General features: G+C 40.9%; 1 protein-coding gene across 1 annotated transcript in view; it reads right to left on the reverse strand.

Moving 5' to 3' along the window:
- Positions 1–27,711, reverse strand: part of lrpprc (leucine-rich pentatricopeptide repeat containing) — a 47,713-nt gene that overhangs the window by 15,639 nt on the left and 4,363 nt on the right. The window contains exons 7-25 of the mRNA XM_053502626.1: positions 27,579–27,705; positions 27,349–27,493; positions 27,020–27,177; positions 25,210–25,315; positions 24,996–25,103; positions 22,172–22,290; positions 20,767–20,860; positions 18,890–18,959; positions 17,856–17,883; positions 17,511–17,568; positions 16,279–16,385; positions 16,078–16,155; positions 15,946–15,996; positions 15,663–15,776; positions 15,443–15,573; positions 15,150–15,235; positions 8,672–8,879; positions 5,203–5,327; positions 4,159–4,265 (exon numbers count right to left, since the gene is read on the reverse strand). Of these exons, the coding sequence (XP_053358601.1) occupies positions 4,159–4,265; positions 5,203–5,327; positions 8,672–8,879; positions 15,150–15,235; positions 15,443–15,573; positions 15,663–15,776; positions 15,946–15,996; positions 16,078–16,155; positions 16,279–16,385; positions 17,511–17,568; positions 17,856–17,883; positions 18,890–18,959; positions 20,767–20,860; positions 22,172–22,290; positions 24,996–25,103; positions 25,210–25,315; positions 27,020–27,177; positions 27,349–27,493; positions 27,579–27,705 (2,020 nt within the window). The remainder of the gene's footprint in view (positions 1–4,158; positions 4,266–5,202; positions 5,328–8,671; positions 8,880–15,149; positions 15,236–15,442; positions 15,574–15,662; positions 15,777–15,945; positions 15,997–16,077; positions 16,156–16,278; positions 16,386–17,510; positions 17,569–17,855; positions 17,884–18,889; positions 18,960–20,766; positions 20,861–22,171; positions 22,291–24,995; positions 25,104–25,209; positions 25,316–27,019; positions 27,178–27,348; positions 27,494–27,578; positions 27,706–27,711) is intronic.

Genomic DNA, 27,711 nt, shown 5'->3' on the forward strand with positions numbered 1-27,711 from the left:
TTTAGTCTTTATTAGTCAACAATATTGCAAGCTGATTTCGTCACCATCACTGTTCATCAGTGTTGGGGGACGTTACTTTTTAAATAAACAAATTACATTACAAAATTATGGTCATTAAAAAGTAATCAGTTACATTACAGCGTTATTTTATGAAAAGTAAAAGTAACTAGTTAGACTACTTTTCCACTGCAGAAAATTAAAACTCCTTTGTGATTCCTCATGCATGTTGTTTTAGTCAAGACCTTTAAAATTATTCTACGGTCATTATTCAGCGACGTTTGGCCCATAATCTGTGCCTACTAATACTCCTATCTCACCTACACGGATTCGCGCGGTGGCCGTAAGTACGGTTCATCATGAATCACCGCGAGTTTTGGCACTTGATTACAATTCCATCATGAAAGCTCTCAGATCTTGTAGAACTTCGCGGAACGTCGGGCGGTCACTCGCGGGCTCATAATGCCTAACACCGAGTCAAACTGCATATGTGAGATAAGGGTTTACCAGCAGGAATAACAGAAGGGGGCGGGTTATTGGGGCGGGGCTTGTAGGACGACTTTCTCTCTCTCTCTCACACACACACACTATCGGAATCACTGCTCACGGATTACATAAACTGTCTGGAACACGGATTAAATTTTTTTAAACATAACTAAGTAAACGAGTACTTAAATGGCGAACCTAACGTGTTAGATTAATAGTAATCAAAGTACTCTAGTACTTTGTAACGCGTTATACCAAACATTGCTGTTCATTGATATGCGTGACGTCTTAGTAACAGGAAAAAACATGGTCAACGAATATTACTCAAGGACCTGTACCTATATATTTTTAATAAACATTTTTGAATGCCTTATTTTTTGTATACAATACCAAGAGACTCAAAAGCTCTGAAATCCTAATTTTGAGAGTTTAACTACGGAGCTTAACAAATGATCTTTTCAATTATTTTTTTTTATGTTTTATTTCTACAGAACACATTTCAAATAATTGCCCTGCATCTACTCTTACAATTTTTAAAGTGTTTGAAGATACTTGTCACAGGATTTAGAGATCCCTCTATAAATGTCATTATATTAATATTAAAGATTTGAACTTGTGAATTACCTTCTTTAGTTTATACACTCATGCATGCTTGATCTTAAACAGTCGATATGGCGTCTTCATACAGTACCACAACACTACATGCACGGCAATATTTATTTACTCATTCCTTTTTAATTGTTGTCAGACATTGTATATAAACTGGCATTACCTCTAATTAGTTGTAATGTCAAAACTCTATCTGCTGCCTTTAGTTGTAAAGCGACTGCTCCAAGTGCAAGACATGAATGACACGGGCGTACATTCAGTAATCAGCCTTTTAAAATAGTTACACACAAACGCTTCTCTCTAAAACGCAGGTCACATTCTCTAGCAAGCGCTCACACCTAGCGCTTCTTCAGCGCTGCTTCCTAACCGTCTTAATTACATCAAATCGTTTACATTCATTTCACATAATTACACACTATTATTAATAATCTCACAATTACAGGCAAGAAAATCACCTGCCGAACACTCAATTGCAGCACTTACAGCCCCTATCTGGGTCACAACTGATGCCAGTATCTGGCTGTGCCACACAGATATCGTTGTTTTTAATTACTCAGTGAAGGCTTGAGGAGTGGCCCTGTACTAAATCACACAGACTGGTTAAGCAAGAGGGGCTTTTAACCCTGCGGCTAGCTATGAGGAGCCATTACCAAATACATTTTTGAGTAGGCTATAAGAGACTGATTAAACACTTAAGAATGGAAACTCTCCTGCCATGGGAAAACTAGCTTTCAGTACATGGAGTAGTTTCATTAGAATAAAAAGCATTAATATGCTAAAGCCTACGCTTGCATGTTTACTTAATTTTTTTACTCCAGGGAATTCCAAAACACGTTCAAATTAGACCTAATGACGGCTATCGGTGAGAATATTTAGCTTTGCTCTTTTGACAGGATGACATTCCATACTTCCGTCAATCTAATACCTTAAGGTAGGGGAAGCTCATTGGTTGAGGCATTGGACTATGATTTGAAAGATCGCAGGTTCAAACCCCACAACAACCGAGCTGCCACTGTTGGGCCCATAACCCTCAAATGCTCAGATGTGCAGATAATAATGTGCTCTGGATAAGGGCGTCTCCCAAATGCCTTAATGTAAATGTTAGGCATTAATACCTCAGCACCTTCCTTAAGAATTATCATCTTCCCTATGGTATGATGTTCACTGACTCTCCCACATCACAATCAAGTAGACAATATTTGAGTAGGAGAAACAAAATGGAGTAAGAACCTTTTTAAAAATAAATTAAAAAAAAAAACATTCTGCACTGCCTTGTCAACACCTAGAAAGAAGGGGGGTAAAGACCAAGATATGTCATGTGGTCAATCTTTTACCTTCTCTCTATACATGAAGGCTATTTAGCAGATTGAACACTTGAAACTTTAACACTAAATAATATGGTAAAGAAAGGTTAGAAGGGTCCTGGAATTGTCTGATAGCTTTGGAGACGGGAGAAAAGTCACGAAGTTATAATAACTAAGTGTAAAAGTCTGCATGTGTGGGGGAAGAAAGAAAATCATTAAGCATTAAAAATTCCCTACATATATAATTAATGAAAAGGTAATGCAGGTGCATCTCAAAATTCAAACCATCATGCAAAATCAACATTAAAAAAGGGACCTATTAGACAAATTAAATTTTTTTATAGACATTCAGGTGGGTCTCTAGGGTGCAGACACAAACCAAAAAAAAAAAAAACATTTCAGCTTTTTGTCCTTTTTTTTTCTTCATTTTTGCAGTTTAAACAAGCCCAGTTAAGTTAAGCCCAACATATGATAAATAAATAGTACAAAATAGGACGTTTAATCAAGCATGCAGAAGTTACAACAAAAACATGTGGGGAAGTACCAGGTAGGGGATACCAAAAACTACTGTGAAAACACATAAGAGGTTAAAGGCAGTTCGACTAGAGGCAGGACTGATATTTTGACGTTCCACTGTTAATTCTGAACATGCTATTGGGCCATTTTGTTACTTCTGCATGATAATGAAAGAACTTCTGCATAACAACATATTAACACATCTCTTTCAGCATCAGCATATGTACTGTACAGAGTGTCCACACTGAAATTCTCACCTCCTGTATATGGCAATACACACTGATCAGCCATAGCATTGAAACAATTTACAGTAAAAACTACCTAGGTTTTGAGTTTCTCTTGTGCCACCGGGATGTCTCTGGCCCCTCGGGACCTCTGGGGGTGTGCTGTGTTGCCTGGTACCAGAATGTTGGCAGTGGATCCTTTGGGTTGTGGTGTGGGGCCTCCACGGATCAGACTTGTTTGTGCGGTACATCCGCCTAGTGCTCGAGCGGATTAAAATCTGGGAAGCTTGGACTTTTTGCCTGCTAGGGTTTGCCTGCTAGGATGCACATGATTCTGTCACCAGGATACATGTATAGTTCGCTGATCGGTGTATCTTTAAATTTGTGAAGACTCATTTTTGCCACATCGTAACAAGCATGCCGAGTATAGACAGAGGTGAGTATCATCATAGTTTGGTCAGGGCTGTGTTTAAAAGGAAGAGGAGTCTCATGAGACCTTACAGCTTATGGAAAGTGAAGTGTAAAGACGGACCCGAAACCATTTAAAACACGTCAGGAGACTTGAAATCAGTGGTGCTCGCAGACGCACTGAATGATTCAGAGAGGAAATCCTCAGCAGACAATTAAATACAACTACAATGTGCAAGAAAAATCCATTTGCAATGCTCATATCTCTGGAGTCTAGAGACATTAACCTGGGTAGGATCCTGTATGGTGTGTGTGTGTGTGTGTGAAAAGAAGAGTGAACCACATTCATGGCCACTTAAGAAAAAAGGCTCAACACCTGAGCACTTAGGGGGAAATTTCAGTAAAGAGCACTTGAGCTCAGACTGCTAATCAAAGCTGCCCTTTTCATAATCACACCTGTACTGTTATGTACGCTCGTCTCCTGCTTTGCTTACTGCGTCCAAAGAATAGCTTAATTTCAGCTTTGCGGCCAGAGTCTTTAAAAAAATCGGAAACGGCTTTGTGGCTGTAGATTAAATAGCCGTGTGCTTGGAGTACAACGCTGGCGAGCTCACCTCAAGGATTTTGCGTGCCTCCTTGTAGCGGCCCGTCTGCAAGAACGCGAAGTAAAGGTCGTAGAGCATCATCATCTCGCCGCGCTCCTGGCTCACAAAGTCCATAGCTGTCCAGAGAGAGAGACGGAGAAAGGGAAGGGGGGATAAAAAATATAAATATATATGCAATATGAGTCTGTACATACATTTTGAGAATGCTTTTATTTAATGGATATTGTTGCTGTGTGCTAACCAGCAGCTTAGACTCAAGACTAAGACTAAGCATGCAATCACATTCAACCAGAACGGGTCAGTGGGTGCTTTCGCCTGTACACACAGTCAGCGTCTTCTCCTGTCTCCACTTTCTCAACTCATTCACTTAAGGACTTCTGCACATCCACTGGTGCACTTCACTCTTACCCCACACTCAAACACTCACTCACACACACACACACACACGCTGTCATAGCCTGACAGGGTTTTTGCATCTCAATAGGTTGAATAGAGCAAGGAGCTAATTCCAGCCGAATTGATTTCCCTATTCACACCGTGCACATTTCGGGCGGTTCGCTTTAAGAGAAATCACGTCAGCGTGTGTTTGGGGAAAATCAGGGAAAGGTTAAGGTGGGTACCGGGGGGGAGCGGGGGAGCGGTATGCGGATGGATAAAGTGGTCCTCCACCCCTGCCTAGAGGTCTCGCGTCCTTAACACTCCAAACACACTCGGCTCCGAACAAAAACATTAAACCCTCTCCACGGCCTGTACGAGCGCACAGATCATTCAAAACATGACTGTATAGGATTTTCAAACCACACACACTCGAGGACTGAGTGCTGTCTATGGGTGTCACACACACCAGGTAACAGAACTAGAAAGGCAATTCAATTATTATTTTTTTATTTAAATAGCTGTAGTCTGATTTGAGCTAGACAACATTGGATAGTGAGTGTATGTGTGTTTGTGTGTTTTTGCATACTGTGTTATAAGTTAAAGTTCATCCAACAGAAAAAAAATACGATAATTCTTCACAGTACTGTTTTTCAGGTGTGTGTGTGCGTGTGTAACCTTTTTGTAGTGGCTCAGTCTCTCCTTTCTCCACCAGACAGCAGATGATGTCATGAATGCGGGGCATTTGGTTGTACTGTTTCTGGCAATCCATGCTCGCCTCCAGAGCTCCAGTCACGTCCCCACTGCAGCAACACACACACACACACATTGATTTTTCACTGTTAGTCCGGGTTAAACTTAGTCTTTACTACCAAAACATGGCCACGTGTCTTGTAGAGCAGAGATCTGATGCTGCAGGATTGGTGAGCTAAACTGGAGAACAAAAGCGATTTTCTCAGTAAGGACACAGGCGAAGGTCAGCAGCCTTTCCCAGCTCTCTCTCTCTCTCTCTCTCTCTCTCAGACCCCACCTTCCTCTTACAGCCCTCACCCCCTACTGGGCTGTTTGACAGGACAAGGCAATAAAATTAGATCTACTCCATGTGCTACATTTCTCTCCCTCCCTTTACCTCTCTCTCCACCTCCCTCGTTCTCCTAGTGCCTAACAAAGAACTCGGCGCTTTCCTGACAGAGGACTGACGGAGGAAACACTACTCCGATCACTCTATTGTGACTGCAATGGCAGCCGTCGAGTGATTGGGTAATTACCATGCCAATCACGTGGAGGTCAAAGCAGAGAGGGCACCGGCAGGGAGGGGGCACGCGGGATGGGAAAGTGAACCACCGGGGGTTTTAACAGGTATAATTTCTGCACGGGGCACGACCCTTGAGATTATACAGCAGGGCACGAGGACGCGTCTCGGACAGGGGTGACCTTGCTAGTGGGCTAAATAAGAGGAGAGGATTGGCGAGGATGGACAAAACAAGAGCGGTGATTGAGCCTGGCCCAGGACAACTCCTTTTAGGCAATCGTGCTTAATTGAAATGAAGAGCGGCAATATTATTCATCGAGCGCGAGTCAAGAGCCAATTCAAAACACACGGCCGCTGATTGAGCAACGTACTCGACAGAGAGAGAGAGAGAGAGAGAGAGAGAGAGAGAGAGAAAGAGAGAGAGGGAGAGAGAAGCGGGAGTGTGTGAGAGAAAGAAAAAGTGCCGCAGAGATGCCTATTACAATATAACAATAATCTAAGCCAATATTTTAAAAAAAGTTGAAGAAGTTACTTTTTAGTTGGCGCTAAAAGGTACCAGAGTAGTTTAAAGGAGCTTTAAAAAAACCCTCTCTTTTTCCAACGCTCGTTCCGTTCCTCAACGAACATCCATTCCCCAATCTAACGGCTAAAAACCAACTTTTCCAAGAAACCTTCAGAGCCATCAACGAGATATGAAGCCCACCAAACTGCAATTACCCCCCTCTACCATTTCTAACCACCCCTGCTTCTGACTACGCAGAGAGAGAGAGAGAGAGAGAGAGAGAGAGAGAGAGAGAGAGAGAGATGGAAAGAGAGAAACAAGACTTAACCATGTTGAAGGCTTCATAATTTCCCTGGATACAATTTAGCTGTCAGTGGCGTTCAGCCTTTACTGCAACATGTACCCGTTAATGTCACCAACTTTGCATGTCAAGCACTTTCCAGCCAATTAAGTCGCAGGAGAAGAAAAAAGAAAAAAGCATGAGTGAGTGCTTTGCGCAGAGAACCTGAAGAATTAGACAAGAAAGCTCATCTCATTCCTCCTCCTCCTCTTCCCAGCTCCTCTCCTCTATCCCTCGCTCATGCCCACCTCCTCTTTTGTTCCACAGACTGGCACCCATGTTATCATCCATTCCACAATCCTGAAAGAGGAGACCACTAAAAAAAAATGTAAAATAAAAAAGGCCTTTTTTGTATTGTTAAAAACGCACACAGTTCTGCTTGCATGAGCGTGTGTGTGCATGAACGTGCACGCTTGTCAGAGGACCAACACCAAGATTTGTGATCCACAGTTAAGTTTCAGTCACAAAGCAACATGATGGTTGTCTAGTTGTGTGACAAGATTGTCATGTCCTCCTGCATCCCTGTTCTTCAAATGTTCCAACTGCCACATCCTAAAAACACTCCTTTGACATGCACACACACACACACCTTTGTCAGATGTGTGGAAGAAGCTCTTTATAATTATAAAAAAAAAAATAAAAAAAAAAAAAGTGCCAGACTTTTCGTGCCCAGTTGACAGCACTGTTCTCCTCCCTTCCTGTTACTGTTACTACATCCCACCCAGCCCCCTTGTACAAAAAAAAAAGTTCCTGCCACATCCCTTTGTTCGACTCAAGTGAAAGTATGGGGGGGGGGGGAGAGAAAGAGAGATAGAGACGGATGGATCAGGAGCGGCGCTTGTGGTCGGCGTGGCGACGCGCTGATGGCTGTCAGAGTTAATCCCATAGAGAAGCGTTCATTAAGTCATTATAGCTGACATACTGACATGCGCGGCTTTGTTCCCCTCCGCATAGCTTTCTAAGACAGAGAGGAGAGAGGGATGACAGAGAAGGGAAGACAGCGATAGAGTGAGGGAGGGTTGATGGGGAATCAGAAGAGGACAAAGATGGGGTGGGGAAAATGTTAGAGACTTTAGGGGACGAGGGAGGGCTGAAGAGGAGACAATATCATCGCTTCACGCCAAGACAAAAAAAAAAAATCTCTCGTATATGATATGATTTGAAAATGCTTGTATTTAGGAAATAGACATAGAAATACAATCGTCCATTCTGTAAAACTAAATATCAAAACAATCGTAAAATACAGTACGTTTACATGTTACACTCAATCACTGTATGCCTCTCTAACCACTGCAACATAATAGATCGCCCCATTGCCAGATTTAGTTCAGGTGTGTATACTCATTCCAGACTTGTGTACCTGAGTGTCTGGTTGCCAACTGCTATGTGTGTGTGTGTGTGTGTGTGTGTGTGTGTGTATCTGCCCAAACCTAAGCGAGCTTATCTGCTTCCGTGCCGAGAGGCGCCCGGTTTCCCCGTGTTTCTTCTCGTTAATGAACCAGAGTTAAATTAGAAAGCTTATCGTACACGAGGCAGCAATTAAACCTCGCACCGTGCTGGTGTGTTTGCGCCACTCGAGTGACAGGAAAACAAACAGTCTTGGAAGGGGAACCGAGTGAGCCTGTGCACGTGCGCGTGTGTGCGCACGCACGCACGTCTATTTACTAACACCGTGTAAACCCATGTATTCCCCAGTAGGGAGGAGGGAGGCACTTACGCGCTGCTCTGCATGTCCCCGACAAATCCAGCAATTAGCACAGGGCGCATAATTAACATGCAAATGAGCTGATCTTCTTAAAAGCAGCTCTCATGAATAGACCTCAAAGGAGACTGGGGCGGGGCTGAGGGGCCAGCCTGGAGAAGTAGTGCGGGTTTCCCCCCCCTTGGTGAAATTTGCAATTTTGCTCCAAGACAAATGATAGCAGTCGTGTTGATGCGAGGATAAACAACTGTCCGCTTTGGTAACATAGAGATCTGAGTGACTCTGAAACCTTACCGGGGCTGTGATAGATTCTAGCTGCCTAAAGAAAAAGCAGGATTTATTTCCACTCACCTCTCCAGGTAAGCGGAAACCAGAGGTGAGCAGAGGTTGCTGGTGGGCTTGACCAGGCCTAAGGTGAACACCGCGTCCTGCAGGCGGCGTATGGTGGCGACGTCGCCCTTCAGAGCGGCTGCGTTGAGAACGTGGAACAACCTGGTGGTCGTGGTGTCCAACATCCTCACATTCTTCTCCTTCATCTCTTTCAGGATGTCCACAGCCTCTGAAAGAGAGACAAACAACAATTCCGTGTCAACTAACTGAACTATTGTGAGAGAAATTCCCAAATGATCAGATGTTTCTGAAACATATTAAAAAAAAAAAAAAAAAAAAAAAAAGTCAGCCTGTCTAGTACAACCAATCAAGCCACACTTAAAAGTCACTAAGATCACATTTTTCCATCAATCTTGTGTTTGATGTGAACATTAACTGAAGCTTTTGACCTGCATCTGCACGAGTGTATGGACAGCATTGCTATAGCTCATAGGATAATCGCATAAAGACACAAGTGCATTTAAAAAAATTGTTTGTTTTAAAATGCGAGAGTGTATACTGCAAAAGAAGATCTTTTACAATAAATGCAAACACGTTGCAAAAGTGTTTTACAAATTCCCCATCAGACTCCAGAAAACACAGTACTGTTTCCAGTTGTCCTCGTGTATAAATGTGGTTTTCACTAGGTCTGTTGGCATAAAAGCTTGCGATTCATTCCATTTATGTAATTATTTAATTTAAAGTCTTCCTACCACCATGATCTGACAGTATGATAGAAAGAATTTTACAAGTTGCAGATGAGAAAATGAAAACAGTCCTGAAAACAGTTCTAGAATCGGGACCTATGAGATTAAAACAGTCTGAGATTTTAAACTGTACTCAGAACTGGTGCATTTTTTGCTTATGGTTCTAGAATTTGTCAATTTGCACGCGTCGTATTACGTTTGAGGAAGTACAGAGCTACTAGAGACCCAGACACGCTGGCGTCAGTAAATACTTGGGTACAACAGTAAACTTGATCGATGGAGACTGGTGTGCGCATTTGTTCACGTTAACGGCTGAAAATGGAAGAAACAAACGAGGGTGTTAAAGCACAAAAATCGCAGATTAAATCGACCAGCAGCTGTAGTTTTTGCAGATGACAAACAAAATTTAGCACAATTAGATAAACAACAAATAACTGTACTCTAAATCTCAATGTCTAAATTCCACAAAAACAGCATTTTTCTGTTCCGGTCCTTACTTCATTACACGCTAAAACATCATCCTTGCTTCATCACTGAAACTTTATGGAGGGCTTGTTAATTGGCTGAAGAGGTGGGCTGGGAGTCTGGAAGACAAATTAAGTAATGAATAGTTTCTGAAGGCTTAGGGTCGGTAACAACCAGCTCAAGATGCTTAAACGGCTCTTCCTCAACAAGTTCACATCTGTGACAGGAAACTGGGCTGTCCCCTGATGAGCCCGCTGCTGATGCATGCTTCAGCGCCAGGGAGAGAACAAGGGAGGGGAGGAGATGATAAAAGGCCCCTTAGATAATTTCATGTGGGGAAAACAAACCGCTATTAAAACAACATTTTACACCCAGCGGGAATGCAAATGCTGGCGTATAATGCCAATTGCTACTTGCATTTCTAAACGAGACTCCAATTACCGGGCCCCCACAATGGTGGCTTGCTTTTATTCGCGTCTCTCTGTGAAAGCATCCCGGAAAATTATAGGTGTGCGGCGAGTGCCCGGCGTGAACCTGGTGGGCCGCGGTCACAGGCCCGCTGCTGATCACACGGCGTAATGGAGGCTTTTTTTAGTGGGAGACGATCCCATCTGGCAGAGGGCAAGGGTCTGCCGCTCACCAGCTCCACAAACCTCTCTTTCCACCTCAACATCTGCTTTGTCACCAAGCCAGATAATTAAGATGTGTTTACGCACTGTTTAGAGGCTCGCTAATGGGTTGATACCGATAGGGCCTGTTTGCACAGACGATACTAATCATCCAAAGCTGGATTGCAGACAAGAGAGACTCTACGGCAGCCTTTGCTTTTTGAAAGTAACTGTTTTTTTCTCCAAAACACCATTTTTATGTCCAAGTCTGTCAGACTGCTTTCAAAGCACACGGTCTGCAAAATGTCCCTACTCTCACCAGATTTTTACCTTAAACATCCTGTCACTGTGTTGATGAAGGAAATGCGCTGTTCGCCTTTCGTTTTCTGCAAATGCTCGATAACGGACACGTGTTGCCATCAGATTTGAGCAGCAACCGCACATGAAAAGAGGCAGCAACAGATGTGCCGTCCTGTTCCATGCAAACCCTTTAAAACTCAAAATGTTTTCTTGCTTTCACCTGCCAGTTGCTGTCTATTTGCTCTACAGACTCTGTTCAGAAGGTGGCATATTCTGAAAGCACTAGAGGGCTAAAAAAAAAACATTTAATCCAAGTTATGTGAAAGAGCCTTATGAAATGCTGGAACATGCCTCCAGTGACGGCAAGAATTGAAACCGAAGTGCTACTGGCAAGTAAATTTCACTGGAGTTTTGCATAATCTACACTTTAACAATCTATTTTCATAACAGGTTTTGCTTAGATTGTGGGCTGTACATAAATTGGATGGAACGTTGCTGTTCTGAGCTACCAGCACACACACACACACATTCTTGTGCGTCTCTTCATCACCCCTAATTTTGCTCCTGTTGTTATGCAAATCCCCGTTCTCTCAGCTGTCGAGGGGAAATTGATGGGGCAAAAGAAGATTGGGTTGGGCTAAAATAGAGGACCAGTAGCAGGAGACAGCGGTAACAGGAGGGGTCATGCTGTGTTTAAGAGGGTGCTTTAGTAGGATTACATTGCGCTCATTCAACACCACTCTACAATTATGGATCTCGGGAGAGAAGTGGTGTTGTATCAAGAACCCAGTGGTCGGCCGGTCTGATCCAGAGCGGTTGATGCGGTGTAAGTTAACAACTGGATATAAATTCATGTAATAAAGGTTTAAGTGGCTCGTCAGACACACACTACTCACTGATATCCCATCAGGCCGTCACTCTAATCATGAACTCTGAAGCAACATGAAGTAGCGACCATCTATTCAATGCAAACCAAATATACAAAATTTACAAAAGACATGACAATGTGCCTTATTCTTTCCTCAAGAAGAAGGCTCTTTTTTTTTAACATGGCTAACTAAAGGTGGACAGAGACAGTAGTTGCGTCTCTTCGTAATGGATCATAAAACGTCAAAATATGGCACAGTCCTTGGTGAACTGTTGATGTGGACTGCACTACTGGATCATTCATTCATAAAAAACATTTCTACAGAAGGGTGGAGAAAATTCAACTAATACGGCCAATTACAATCCTGAGCGTTTACTTTGATACCATCCTGAACAGGACAACACTTCGTATGAAAACACATGGCAGGTTCGTATAGCTGAAACAAGGAAGATGAGAAATCATAGCAGTTCTTGAAAATTCAGCAGTTCTTAGCAAATCGTAAGTACTTTGTAGGCAAGTTGAAGACAATCAAGTCAGTTCATAGACAGTGTCTTTGGCAAAGATCAAAGCTGAGTTGCAAATGATTCCATTATAACGCATACAGTACATACAGTTTCATAGCTAATGTGTAGCCATTTTCTTTTTTTTGTTGTAATTATGGCTTTTAACTTTACCCTGAAGAAGAATTGTCAAAAATTCTTTCATTCGTGACAATCCAATGCGCCCCTCTCAAACCGCTCAGGAGTTCAGAAAAGAGGCTTAAGACAACGCATCACTACCCAACAAACACTGATTTTAAACAGTTGTCACATTGTTGCCAGCAATTTTATAAATTGCAAATATCTCCATTGATTTTATATAACGTATGCTGCGGCTGCAAAAAAAAGAGATTGTGGAAATGAAGCAAGACATATATTCTTGCGAATCACTGTGAATTAATATGAAATTCCTGAATATGAAAGAATATCTGTTTCAAGTGAATGCAAAAACACACTTTACAATGTGTGTGGTGATGTGGAATAAACTTAAGTTAATCATCAACATTGTCAGTAGTTCCAGAATTGAACATTTCCATGCATCTCCAAACATTGAACTTCTTGTTTTTTTTATTCAATAGACATGAGGTACAACAAAAATCCCACCACCATCAACTCATCTGGCGATCCAGAGCGCAGCCACAAATGCTAATTAGCTGGGTTGCAAATTTATATCCTTTTTGAGTGGGGAACAAAAACCCACCCCCAAAAAACAACAATGCACACACCAGTACTTTGCTCCGTTCAATCCCACGACTTTAAGAGTCAAATCGTGGCACAAGTGGAATGGGAAAGGTGAAGGTGGTGCTGAATAGAGACAGGCACAGACAGCAGAGCTGTCAATCGACAAGGATGTCACTGTGAACTGGTGCAACGAGTCAGAAGCAGAGCTGGTTGTTGGACCAGAGCAATGAGGTGTGTTTATGCAGAAGACGAGCTTCAGTCGTATAGCGGCGTGCTAATGGCCGCTTGCTCACGCTGACAAATGCACACACTAGCCGGTGGGCGCACGCACACGCGTCCCTCATTACCCGCCTCCGCCTGAATTCACATGTAAATTTGCGAATGTGTGTGTAATGCTCAATTCCTTCATTCACCCCACCCCACCCCCAGCATGATACGCCATTAGTATCAGGACGGATTTCTGTAATTCCTTTAAAGTGGCGCCAGTCCTGTAATTTTCCTATGCTCTATGACAGGAGTCGTCTGTAAGGGGGGTCCAGAGTGACACACTTGGTGAAAAGGAAGTGCAAGGATATATTTTCCCCATCACCGCATACACAAACGCAAAGTGGAAACACTTTTATTGTAATTGTGTTGTATATGGGCATGAAGAAATCCACCATAGAATTCAGATAATGGCTGATTAACAAGGCCGTCCAGAGAGAGAGAGAGAGAGAGAGAGAGAGAGAGAGAGACTTCAGAGCCAACTGCACCAAAGCGTACAGGTTGAAACAGAATTTTGCCAATAAAGCAATTCATTAAGTAAAGCAATAAAAACCATTGTGTAATGTAAAACTTTCACGCAATATCTGCCCTCTCTAAGTAGAGCGTCAAGTGTATCCATCTGTGCCTTTTTTAATGAATCCTGAACTGAAAGAGGAAAAAAAAAAAAGAAATTCATCTCCACATGAAAGCACAGAGCTAGAAATCATTTCAGAGACAGATGTGACGATTTTTCTAGCCTTAAGAAAGTTACAATTATCCTCAGATGATCTTCAATTGGAGCTCTAAATGTGACGGCATACTTGTCAGAGACAAATGATTTAGAACAACGTGTAGCTCTAAAATTTCAGGATCGTTCAAGACCACTGGGCACCTCTGGAAGGGTCGATGTGTTTACGCTGTGGTGCAAAGGATTGTCAGGCGTCACTAGTTTGCAGGTGCTTGGTTGATTGGCACCTTTGCTACGTTGAGTTAATTGATCCCATATAGACGTTCCAGTTCAGCTCACCCCGTGTTTATATTTACGTAGGTCAAGGGACTGAGATAGATGTGAAAAGCTTGATTTAGTGATGACATGTTCCATATCAATGCCATGAAGAAAGGTACAACAACCACCCAGTGGTAACTTCGTGGGTGACGCAGGCAGATTTCTCATTTAAAATCTCTGGGTACTTAAATCCATGGTGCCACCCATTCCTCCTTCCAAGTTTCCCCAAAGAGTTTGGCAGAAACGTAACAGCAGATATTAGATTTTCCTCTTCACCCTCTGTATAACCGTACTTCTTTTCATTCCAAAACCTTTCAGTTGCTCAACGCCAAAGATTTCTCTTATGGCCTCATTTGTCAATAACACAGTTTATAGATAAAGTCACAGATTCAGTAGCGTCTATTAAACTTATTTGTAATTAAATAAAAGCGAAGCCTTTCTAGTCTAAAATGCACTTCAATCGATTTCCAGGCAAGATTATTTAAATCTTCCTAATCATCGAAGCATAGCAGTAAATACAGACCATTTTCATTTGGCATGTAGACATTTTTTTTTATAGCTGTTGACTGATTTCTTATTTTATTTGTGTATTTGCCAATTTTCCCCAAACTGATAAAAGGGTAAGGAAACGCTGCGTTTTTGCAATGTCATTTATATCTCTACACCGATGACACAGGATGTCATGGATGACTGCTCAGGATCACTCAGATGGACTGAAACTAAAATATTAAGTATGTAGTAAATAAGTCATTTGTCTGTTTGTATATAATTTGGTGATTTATATACTGTAAGTTTTCCCTTGAAAAAGACATAACTAGCAATAGTCTCACAATTGTCCTCCAATGAGAGGGTGATGGACATGTCCATTTTTTTTATCCCGCCATAAAATGAAGAAACAATAATAATTAAAAAAAATAATAATTCTAGAAGAATTAAGTATGAATATTAAGCAAGATCTTTTTCTATAACAATGCGTGTGTGTTAATTAGAGGCTCAGAGGACAGTAGTACTGAGGCAGATTGTATACTATGTGATAAACTTACCTTCAACCCTGCCATGTTTGGTGAGCACCCTGACCAAGCTCATGTATTTGTTGGCATCCAGCGTGACCTCGGAATCCTTACGGGCACTAGACAGAAGCAAAGTACAAATATGTGAGGTAAAACTTATACCATTAAAAAAAAATTGTGTTTAACTGTATAATTTGGTTAAAGTGTTTATTGGGGTCTCTCTCTCTCTTTCTCAAACACCAGTGGAAATGAATCACGTGGGCTTCTGTTAAAGATCTCATCCACCCTGGAAGTGTTATATGTACTTGGGTCCATGTTAAACTCACAGCTCTCTCTTGAGGTTCAGTGCTTCCTCCGGGTTGTCGTGCCGACAGCACAGGTTGATGAGCTGGGCATAGCAACTGGCAGTCATTTCATCCTCATACTGAGCTTTTAGCTCCAGAGCATGGGACAGGTTCTGATGAGCCAAAAGATACAGATTCAAAACTTGAAGCAAAAACCGAAATAGGAGATGTGGACAGGCTAAGTGAAAACGATCACGCTCACCTCCTCAGCACACAGAGAAGCGATCAGCTGCCTGAACACACTTCCAAACGGCTTCCCTTTGGATTTCAGCTCCTCCAGCTTTCTTTCCTGAATGCCTAGCTTCCCTTCAAGAACCTGAAACCAAAAGAAATAAAACATAACTAATTCACACTTCAATCAAAACCCATAGCCATAATCAAAATTAATTAGGAATAGATTGCAAGACGACATTGCGTCTCATTCATGTGAAACATTCCAGCCACATAAGCAAATGGCTTTCACACAAACCACTGTGCGAGCTTACCTTAGACTCGGTGTCTTCCCGGCTTTGTTTGTCCACAAGAGCAAGAACGTCCTGCAGAAAAAAAAATCACGGTTTATTAACTTGCTAAGAGCGATTACTTCATCGACTGCAGTTTTCCCTAGTAAGCTGTACCTTAATTAACTCTGGCACATGGTAGGAGTTTAGGATGTTCCTGATTCCTCTGTAGATGTTAACGTGAATGATAATGTTCTGCAAACACAAGATGCAGACAGAACTAAACACTTTTGTCCACCATAATTAATGCACTAATTATCACAATGTCAACAACGTTTAGAAAAAGAGCAGCGCTGCTATTAGAGAATGAGGACACACCATACTGCTGAGCTGATTGAGGTATTCTCTCAACATCTCCTCTTTGGCCTGCACATCAGTCTCAGTCATTCCATCAAAAAGGTTAAAGAGAAAGTAGGCTGTGTCTTCTGGGTTGGGATAGAAAAGGTGAAATGTGATTTCTGATTTCCTCTACACAGTCAAATTGTAAATAATAATTAAAAAAAAACACATTATATTCAAAAAAATAAAAATAAACAAATGAAGCAGCAAAGGGTAATGTGTGTATTAGTGTGTATGGCTAACAGAGGCAGCTTTGCTACAGTCTCAACTGAAGCGTATGATGTGTGTTAGGCAGCTGACAGTCTCTCTGTCCCTTACACACACACACGGTACAGCAGAACAAAATGAGACAGAAAGACCATCTCCATCTCTCCCACCTGCTCACACACCAGTACTGGAGTCCCATCCAGACAGACACACAGTTTAGTCAGCATAAAGTCAGCAGCCTGACAGCCCTTTCACACACACTTGCAGACTGTGTCAAGCGCACACACTTAACACAAACTGAGGCTGTCAGAAACCATAAATGAGCCTCGAGATACAGACTCTGTCTCCATTGTGCACATACATGCGCACACACACACATACGCGATGACATTTGATCAATCAAAGAGTCTGGTTCTACAGATGAAACGACTTGTGTGTGTATGAATTAAAATTCATTCAAATTATTCTTTTGGGAATATTCACAAGCAAAGTTCTTTACAGTTATATAGAAAATGCAAATGAGCAACAGGACAATAGCACGTGCTCCTAAACTTCATCGTTTACTGTGACATATTAGACTTGTTTGGATAAACTGGATTCTTATTATTTACATGTTTTCCTGATGTGGGATTCATGAAATTTGTCCATAATAGAGTTTAAAGCATTATATGATTATATAGGATTCAGATTCAGCAAATAATCTCGATATGCGAGCTACAATCTGACGCCTTGTAGATTCATGGTCATTAAGCAGAGGCTAATTTCTGCTGCAGAAGTGGTGTGGCTTCTTGAGGAAATCGTCGAACAATTGATTCGACGAAAACTTTTCAGAAGTGTGTGCTTCAGCAGATTAACTCTGATGTCTGCAAGCTTAACATTGCATATTTTAGGTTAAAGAGAATAAACCTTATATTGAAAACATCCTGAACTTTTAAATAGATCATTTAGTTTAATCTGACAGGCATACGACAGGTGTGTGTGTGAGAAACAGAACATTAGTGTACCTGCTCGGTCTGTCTCAGCCTCACCAAAGCGGCTATCTTTATAAAGCAGCTCTGTGATCTAAAACAAGAAATAATCAATCAATCAATCGGGTCACTTCTCAAGAACAAAATGCTGCTCATTCACACTTGCATCAACCCAAAGCTGCACATTCCTGCATTGGTGACAACAACATGACATCAACTCTGCTCTAACATTTCTTGGAATATAAACCTGCTACAGGAAGCTAATAATCTGCATCAGGTACGCATGATCAGGAAACACTCTGTGCATGTAAAGAAGTGCAGAGAACTAAAAATAATTACATTAGATTAGATTAAATGAGATTAGATAAGATGAATGCATACCTTAGCCATGCTCTGCACATCTTTAGACCTGCAGGGGGCAGCAGAGGATCACAGATGTTAGGAATAATAGCGTTATCATACATGCTGTGTGCGCGCGCGTATATAAACTAACCTCTTGTACAAAGTACAAACACGTTTATTGAAAATATTATTTTTAAATATATATATATATTTAAAAATATAATTAAATCAATGGCCAGTGTTAATTTTTTAGCAAATGAAATGCCTCAACCGAAGACTACAGATATTTTACATATACTTATATTTAATATCAGTTTAAAAAGACAGTCAGCACAGCAATGTAATAAATTATTATTCTGTGTGTATGTGTAACGCATGTGTCATGCAGTGTTCAATGGCGACTGCGCTATTCCATCCTACTTGGCTATGACAGGAACCGGTCACCACCGCGACAGGGCCTTAACTTCTCCTTCTAATCTCCTGACATGTACAATTACCAGGCGAACACCACGCTCCCTCTCCCTCTCTCCAACACACAGCACAGTTGTATTTTGAAACTCTTAAAAATCAGTACTGATTTTTATTTTGCACAAATATGAATGTCTTTAATGCCTTAAGATAACATCAAGATACAGGTTTTAAAAATAAATAAATAAATAAATAAAAAGGGCTTTGTTAATATTCCAACTTTCCAACTTATCATACGTCTCACTGATGCACCTTAACACAGAGCTATGAAAAACATAAACTTAGTATATTTATTATTATTAGTATATTTGCCCTGCAATACTTTTGCAGACCTTGTTTGCTTGCATCTTGTTTTATATAATTAGTTAACTAGCTGCTCTTTATTATTAATCCCTAAAGGAATTTATAAAGTAAACTCCATCAATCTCTCCATCTCTCTCTATCCAATTTATGGTTATGAGAATACGTTTCTTTGAATACTGCACTTAGGCGTTTAAATCATTACAGCATGACCGGAGGTATCATACATATGCATGAAGCAAAGGAAGTGTTGGTGTGTGTCTGGCCTTGGGCTGAAACACAAATGCACATGCTCTTGCACTTACCCCCTAAAGCCACTGATCAGGCTTCCTCTGAAAGAACTAAGAGAAGTGCCTGGAAAGGTGGCTGAAGACACTGCGGAGACAGGAAAGGAAAAAGTGGTCAAAAACAGTCCATGAGCATATAAGTCTGCTTCTGACCTAGCACCTAACCTACAAAGAGGTCGAAATCTCAGCTCTGAATGCCCAAACGTTGTTGATTACTTTCCTGGAACAGCAGCTCTTATTCAGTAGTAGTTCTGGTTGTAAATCAAATCACAGATTTATATTACTACTCTTGTTCTAATACATTATTGTTTCTATGGTAACAAGAATTTAAATGACAGGAGCCTGGTAGAATTGGATTAATAAAAATAAATAAATAAATAAATAGATAACAGTTCTCTGTGTAGAGACTTTAGCATAACGGAATAAATTAAATTAAATTAACAACTGTATAATATTGTACAAAGGTGCTGATAAACAAATGAATAACTTCATGAAAAATATATGCCTCTTATCTGACGGTCACATGATGGCGTGTGACTACATCTTTAGAGAAAATATGATACTACACACTGCTGTGAGAATGGAGCTGCCATAAACTATTGAAGTGTGTATAGTTTTTTTTTTTTTTTGGGGGGGGGCCCTCTGTATTAGATGTATATCAACAACCAAGTAGCAGTATAAGAGAAATAAAACTACATCTGAGCTGTTCATATATTGCCTGGCCAAAAAAATAAAATAAATAAAATAAAAAGAGAACATTTCAGAAGGGTCAAATTATTAGGCTGCAAAAAGCAAAGAGAACAACTAAGGAGATTTAAATTACTTGAACTGGGTTAAAGAAACCTTCAACATGTTATGAAACCCTGTAAGGACTGTGCTGAACTTTGATGATGAAATGTAGTTAGAAATAAATGTATATCTTTATTAATCGCTCTTAGCAAGTTCTTGCTCTTTTGGTGATTACTTAATTGCTTAGTAAAGATGCATGGTAAAAAATTGATAGCTGAAATCTATAGCTGTCGGTGAGACTAAACAGAAAAAAAGGCTTCAATTTGTTACATAGCATAAAGATGGAGCAATGGGAAAAAGGGTCATGTGATCTGATGAATCCAGATTGACCGTACTCCAAGGTGATGTGTGCATCAGGGTAAGAAGAAGTGAAGTGCATAAAGCGATGTACCTAACATGCATAGTGTCCACTGTACAAGTCGCTGGACTCAGTGTTATGATCTGGGGTTGCTTCCGTTGGTCAGATTTAGACTCAGCAAGGTTACGAGGCAATAAAATAAAGTCAGCTGCTGACCTGAATGTACCAAATTACCATGTTATTACTTTTTTATTCACTTTTTGATTCACCCCTGATGGCCCAGACTTAAGTTGTTTATGAGTTTTCACTTTGACACATTAAACTGTAATTAAAGCTAAAGATGAGTGAATAAAATCTTAGTGTACATACATCTCAGGATAAAAGTCACAGCAAAATGAAGAGATGAGTAAAAAGAAACAGAAGTACACATCTGTGATAAGAGCAAATAAATAAATAATTAAACAGCATTCATTCTACTCTTTAGCATCCAGACTGACTGGCAGTCATTTACTAATCACTTAAAAGGCCTGATGAATGCCCGATGAGGGTTGGGACAAAACCATGAGCGTGATTGTGTATCTGGGGGGACGTCTGTCTCATACTTATGAGGGCAATTAGCCTGCAGGTGAAATGTCAGCTAGATCCTGGCATGTGTGTGGGAACATGCTGTGCTCAGGCAGCACAGAGAGACGGGCATCTCAGGCAAGCCGTAGAACTAGAACTGAACACAGACATTAACGTGTCTATATTGGTAAAAGACGGAGAGAGAGAAAGAGAGAAAGTAAGCCTGTAAGCCTTTAATACTCACACAGAGAATAAAGCTCGGAAAGTCTTCCACTCGCTGCCACAGTTCGCACTTCTGCTGCAACGAAGTCGTCAGTGTCGACTGCACAACCAGCGTCCTGCACCAGAGAACAGCCACATACGGGGAGAAAGAAAGTTTACACCCTGTTTACAGATTGCTATACCCACACATTCATATCTCATGTGGTTACTCAAATATTCAAACTTCGCATCTGTTTACTTTTAATAACACACATTAAATTTGTGGGAGATGAATCTTATAGAGTATTAAATCCATTAATGACTGGGGTATGACACGGTGGTGAAAAAAAAAAAAATGTTCACAGGTCTAGTAAATATTAAAATGAACAGCATCAGCAGTTGCAATTTTTAAAAGTTGGAAATGACGTAGTCAGTCATTCATATGGTTTATTCCAATGTTATTACATATGCATGAACAAACGCTGATGTAGATATTCCTTAACCTGAAAAAATGACTAACATTTGCAAAGCTTCTAAAAACAAGCTTATAGACACACATACAGTATGTGATGTAATGCAATGCCACCATCTGTATCCGTATGAAAATCTATGAATGTTATTTAATAGGGCTGTTAATATTAACGCATGTGATTAATCAAGAAATTTAAACGCATTACTATTTTATAAATGCAAATTAATCATATGGTTTCAATCTTATACGCTTGACTATGGGATTAATTTTCCCATAATCGCAGCGCAGTTAGTCAGCTGTGTGTGATAAGGCCTTCTATAAAAAGCTTCTAGATGGAAGTATTGGATAAAACCAAAGTTGTGAGCTCAAGTACATTCAAGGGAACTATTTTTACAAGAATATATTAAATAATAGACGTGTCCAGGACTTTGTTCGCATGGAATTCAACTGCACACTCAAACAAAAACATGTTTGAAAAAACGCCATCTGTTGAATCTTGAAATTAACTTAAGTTTTTATGGTTACTGTGATTTATCATTAAAAAATAAAAAAAGATTTTTCGGGGACACTTTCCATTTAAAATTCTGATTATCGTGTCTTCTCTTCCCGTGGGCTGATTGCAATAAAACAATCCTATTTGTTATCTCAAGCTCAGCCAAATTTACCCCTCCTGTGAAACCCCCACTAAAATAGTTTTTACGTGATGCATGCACAAACAGAACACAAGATATTTTTGGGACAATTTTGTGCATTTCTCTTCTTACATCTCCTGCCAAACTATTTTTTTTTACAGACACATGTACAGACACGCCAACTTTACAGTTTAGAAGATAAGATGTGGGAGTGGTGACTCAGGATGCTAAGGGTTCTATGTTGCTGATTTTTGTCGGATCCAAACGGTTGAAAACCGTGTATGTATTCAAAACCTGTTTCATTCTCAGAGACCTAAAACAGGTACGTACACACAAGCCATTACCTTAAGAGCAACGCGGGCGCTGTCGACTGAGTTGAAAGTAGGTAGCACGTATGTAGAGTAAGTGTCAACGTCGAGATGAACGTTCAGCTCTTGCATCGCCTTCAGGACCTCCAGAGTACCTGAGACAGATACATCATAAAAAATTAAATACATCATTAGCATCTCGCTCATCAAAGAGCAAGTTGTTACTATGAAACACCGTTCAGAGATTCATTGTGCTTCATGGAAAAGGAAAGAGATTACACACGGTGCATGAGGACTGCTACTACGTCCACTTCGCCTAAAGCAGCTCACACACTCTGGTTAAACGCACATGTTAATAAGAATACTCTGCGTTCTGCAGTTATTCACCAGGATCTCCAGCAGTGCCTTTTGCTCCAGGCTCAAGCAGCGCCTCATACATATGGAAGAGTGCAGGGCAGGCATGTGTGAGATAAGCGAGTGTGCAGATATGTCCATGAGAGGGGTTATAAGTGCATGAACTAGCAATTCCTGTTGTTTACACTCTCGGACCTGGGCTTCGTTGCGCTGTATCTCAACACCCTGGGGGAAATGCATTTACCTGGCCGGGCCTCGCACTTTCTCCCTCTCGCCGCACAGCTGAATAAAATATAAGAGGTGCTTTTATCTGCCATTAAACCCCACATCTGGTAAACATAAATGATTCGGGATATCCATCCCTCCATTCGACTGCTTCCATTCATGCTCCTTCACAGCACGGTGCTTCTCCACTTACAAGAAAAAGCCAAGAGTCAGTCAGTCATTTCTTCCTCAATGGAACCTGAGAGCCTGCCATCAATTCATTCCAGGTTTCTCAAAAAAGCACACCTGCTTTCCTTATTAATAATCCATAACCCCATTTCTCATCCATAAACGTGGCTCAGAGACCACCAAGCGAACAGGAACATCTGAATGGAGCTGAAAAAAAAAAACGGAAACGCAGGCGTGTAGCCAAGCTACCCGAATCAGCAGATTTTCTTTTTTTTTTTTTTTTTCCCCTTCAGATCTCAGGAGAGCATACAAGTGGGCTTTTTACAGCATTAGGAGTTCAGTAAATTCTCAGATGACTCTCAGGTTTCTGTTCGTCAGGTTTCATGACTGAACTGCAAATGGAGGATGGGACCAAGATAGTAAAGAGGCTCCTCCACTGGAGAATACACAAAGAGCTCGTGTTTAGCCGGCAAAAATAAGATGTAGTCAGTAAATATAATCGGTCTGACTCAAAAGCAGAGTGGGGATGTAAATATTCCTATCTATAAAGTAACCCTAAATGCACTGAGCAATGCTACGAGAAAGGCAGTGTTAAACACCACTCTCTGGTGATTTTTCGAGCCCTTGATTCATTAATAGTGCAGCAGTGCGTTGACTATTTAATACATCCAGCTGTCATATTATAAAAGGTCTAACTATTAAAACACACAAAAGGTGTGACAGATCAGTAAAGCAGACCATGCGCTTCTTTTGTCCTTCACCGTGCCCTCACTGCAATCACTGCTGATGGCCTACGACCGCTCCTCATCAGACTCCAGACAGGATTTAAATTATGCATAGAAACGAATGTAGAGTTGGAGAGAACAGGCAGGAGTCAAAACGAGGATGGCCGGTGACTCCCTGACAGGCGACGCAAGGTTTCTAACACGGAGCTAAAAGCTGTCTGTAAGTGAAGAGAAAGGCCTGTGTGTGCTTCTCACACAGGCGTCAGGGGCATGTGTGCCACCTCCGCTGATCCACAGTGACAAGCTCGCTTGCTTGCGGCCGGCGAGATGGAGCTAGCATATGCTTTGGCAAAGCCGCCTGGACAAATCCACACCTCATCAAAATGCAAACTTTTCCCCTCCTCTTTTCGTTTTTGTAAAGAGGAAGGACGGGGGGGGGAGGGGGGGGGGGGGTTGGGGGATGATTTAGTTTGGCGGCTGCCCGGCAGTGACACCTGTGGACGTAAAGTGACGTGATGCTTAATATTTCATGGCCGTGCACAGCGGTGCGCGTAATCCAAAGTGAATTCCCTCAGAGCGCTCACATTTACATGAGACTCAGTCAGTCTGCATTCCATCATATGAGCTTTACCATGGCACCCTTTCTCTCTCTCTCACACACACACACGTGTATAATTATATATATATATATATATTATATATATATATATATATATATATATATAAAATGGAATGGTGTTCAAAGACTGCATCTTTCTGGAGGTAAACTACCAGCAAATGGGTGTGAACAAACTTGTCCTTGCTGAGTGGCCCAATAATCTCTATTCACCAAAATAAATAAATAAATATTAACACTCTCAAGGTTGCACGGTCATGTAGTGGTTAGTACTGTCGCCTCGCACCACAAGGGTCCGGGTTCGATTCCCAAATCATGTCTGCATGCGTGAAGTTTGCATGTTCTCCCCATTCTTGGGGGATTTCCTCCCACAGTCCAAAGACATGCAGATTAGGCTAACTGGCGTTCCCAAATTGACCCCATTGTGTGCGTGTGTTTTCATGCATGGGAACTTATCCCCGCCTCATGCCCCAAATAAACCCTGTACAAAGAATAAGTGGTATAGATGACGAATGAATGATTAATACTTTCAAATATGATCTAAAGATGTAACACTGCAGTCAGTCAATGTATTTGTCGCACTGGCAAGTGTCTGTTTCATATAAACACTTTTCATACCGTCCATGTTTTGCTATACAAGCATTTATTCTTGCTAAAGAAAAAAAAATAAACAGACCATCAGAAATAATAATCAATAATTTTTATACGGAGTTGCAAACATCCAAACACTGAGTCTGTTATTCTGCTCAGATTATTAACAATCAGGACTTACCTGATATGTTCTTGTCTTTCTGGTGCTTGATTAAAAGGGGCCAGAAGTAGTGAGGCCTGATGGGAAGACTTTCTTCCTTCATCTTCTTCATCACCTCTACTGCCATGGCTGTATATAAAAGAAATATTGTTTTTGGAATTAGTTGACACTAGGCACATGCATGCACACACACACACACACTCACATGCATGCACACACACACACGCACACACACCTGTGTTCTTGGACTCCAGAGCGCAGTACAGTGTAAACTGCAGTGGTGAAGAGTGCAGGTTGGAATCCTTCAGCTGTGTGCAGAAACTGACCAACTTTTCAGGAGACTGTAACATATTTACACACATTTTAATGGATGTATTATTTAAAAACAGAAGGAGTTGTTAAAACAGAAGTGCATTATATTATTTCATATATTCTGCATTTGATTAACAAAAATATGAACCTATTTATTAATCAGGTCAGACTGGAGTTTCACTAAAGCCACTGTTTCATGAAAAGTCCTGTGTTATTAGATACAGCCTCAACATGTGGCATGAAAAATATGATGTTAGTCTTGACATTTGAGAACTCCTTTCCTCTGCTAATATCTTCTGAGATAATATAGTGAAAATGCCGTCATGCTATTTGAAGAAAGCAGGACGGTTTGTTCGCTATTTGCTCTACATCAGACATGGGTATACATCAACATGTTTCCTTCACAGTCATCACACAGTGGGCCTCGGTTATTAAACTGTAAAGGAACAAATCAATCTGTAATATAGTCAAATATAGGTAGTAGGCGGGAAAAAGTTTAGATCCTACATGTGCATCTTAACCGGTGTGAAGAGACTCACTAATGTTAACCCTGACTGATCAGCATGTGTCTGTGGGAGCAAGGGGATTTTTATTTTAAGCTCCTGCCCAAATGAAGTCATTCACAGTAAATCAGTTGTGTTGTGAACTAATTCTTGGTACAATTACAGTGAGTGTGGGCACAGCTGCGATTTAGATGTAGGAACGAGCACACCATGCTGAGTGAGGGAGGTGATCACGGCATGCTGTGCTGATATTCAGTATAAACGTCTCATGTTCAGTGGTAGAATTGTAAAAGAAAAATAACTAAAGATTTAAGTGGGTGGTGTGGTCAAGTTTTAAGAACAGTTTTATTAACAAAATATAAGCTTAATTAAATCAACTTGGAACCATCAAAACAAAACACATGCACTTAAACATGCTACTGTCAAAAGTGTCATTTGATCCTTTCCATGGCTTTCATCTGGGGAGGATCATAAAAGTAGAATAAAAATCTACATAAACATTAGTAATGAAAATTGTATATTTAATAGTACTGTACAGTACACACACACACACATCAAATTACTATTAGGGCATTTAAAAATAAAATTTTGACCCTTTTGTCCCCAAGCATGCAGGTGAAGCCATAAAGTCTAATGAAAACCCAAAGCATCTTCTTTAAACTGAGAATGAAATTACACACATTGGGTAAAGTACACGTCTTTATAGTCATTAAAGCTGTCGGTCATTTCGAAAACTCCCATATTAAACAGAATTTAAAGAGGATTTGTCCACATGTACATCATACATTCAGTTCTCTTCTTTTAGAAATATGCAAAAAGCTGTGCTTAAGCTGTTCTCTTGGCCGTTGAGAAAATGTGAACAGCGTGAAAAGTGACGCAAACTTGATTGAATTTTTTTTTCCGCGTTACAACCGCTGTTATTTATAGTTCATAGATGATCTTGCGTAGAGACTTTTAATAATTATACATTTTCATGACAAATTATACATAATACACAGCATTATTAATCTAAAGCGGATGGTAAGGGGGGGGGGGGGGTACAGAGGGAATGGTTGTCTTTTTTTTTGTTTTTTTTAACAGGAGGATGCCACCCCCTCCCTCAAAACAAGCTCTGCTGACATTACTTTTATACAATTCTATAAAAAGAAGAAATATCATAATTACGTTAAATTTTATTTTGGACTCAATACGGCTTAAAGTTCTGCCATTCTAAGACACGTATGTCCTCACCTTATTCATGTTGACACAATGCCGGAGGAAAAAGTTGCCCATGTTTAGAGTTTCCCCGTCCTGCAGCTCTGTCTGTAAACCGGGGAAGGTTTTCAGCACAGTAAACGCAGTGTCCTCAAAGCCCTGCGTGATAAGACTCAGGCACAGGTTCATTGCATCTGTGTGGTGAAAATATAGGGGGGAAAAAAACTCTTAGAAACTATGCAACAAGCTGTAAATACATGCATGCATGTCAGGGTATTAGCAGCATATTGTTCTGCTATTAATTTCGGATTAAAATTAAAAGAAATCAGAAAGGTGTACAACATTACAGGCTAACTGGGCCGTACCTGGCACGTAGCCTCTCTCATGCCGCATGCTCTCCACTATTTCAGGGACATACTGCTGATGGCCAGCTCTAGCCAGACTGAACACCACCTGCATCAGGTCTCTGTCCATAAGGTTGACCTCTTTGCTCTGCACCGTGTTCAGAGTCTGTGAAAACCAATCAAATGTTCACACCAGTGTCAAGTTAAAATCCTCTCCTTAATTACCGTACTGAACCAGCTTATTTTCTCACCTCTTTGATTTTGGTCATGTCCCCCACTTCGGCATAAGCCACAAGTAAAGCAAGGTAAGTGTCTGGGCCTGGCTCGATACCCGCCCCTCTCATGACCGACAGGATGTTTTCCGCACTCTCCATGTCTCTGTGC

Source organism: Clarias gariepinus, chromosome 8 (genome assembly GCF_024256425.1).
Source record: "Clarias gariepinus isolate MV-2021 ecotype Netherlands chromosome 8, CGAR_prim_01v2, whole genome shotgun sequence".
NCBI classification, from domain to species: domain Eukaryota; kingdom Metazoa; phylum Chordata; class Actinopteri; order Siluriformes; family Clariidae; genus Clarias; species Clarias gariepinus.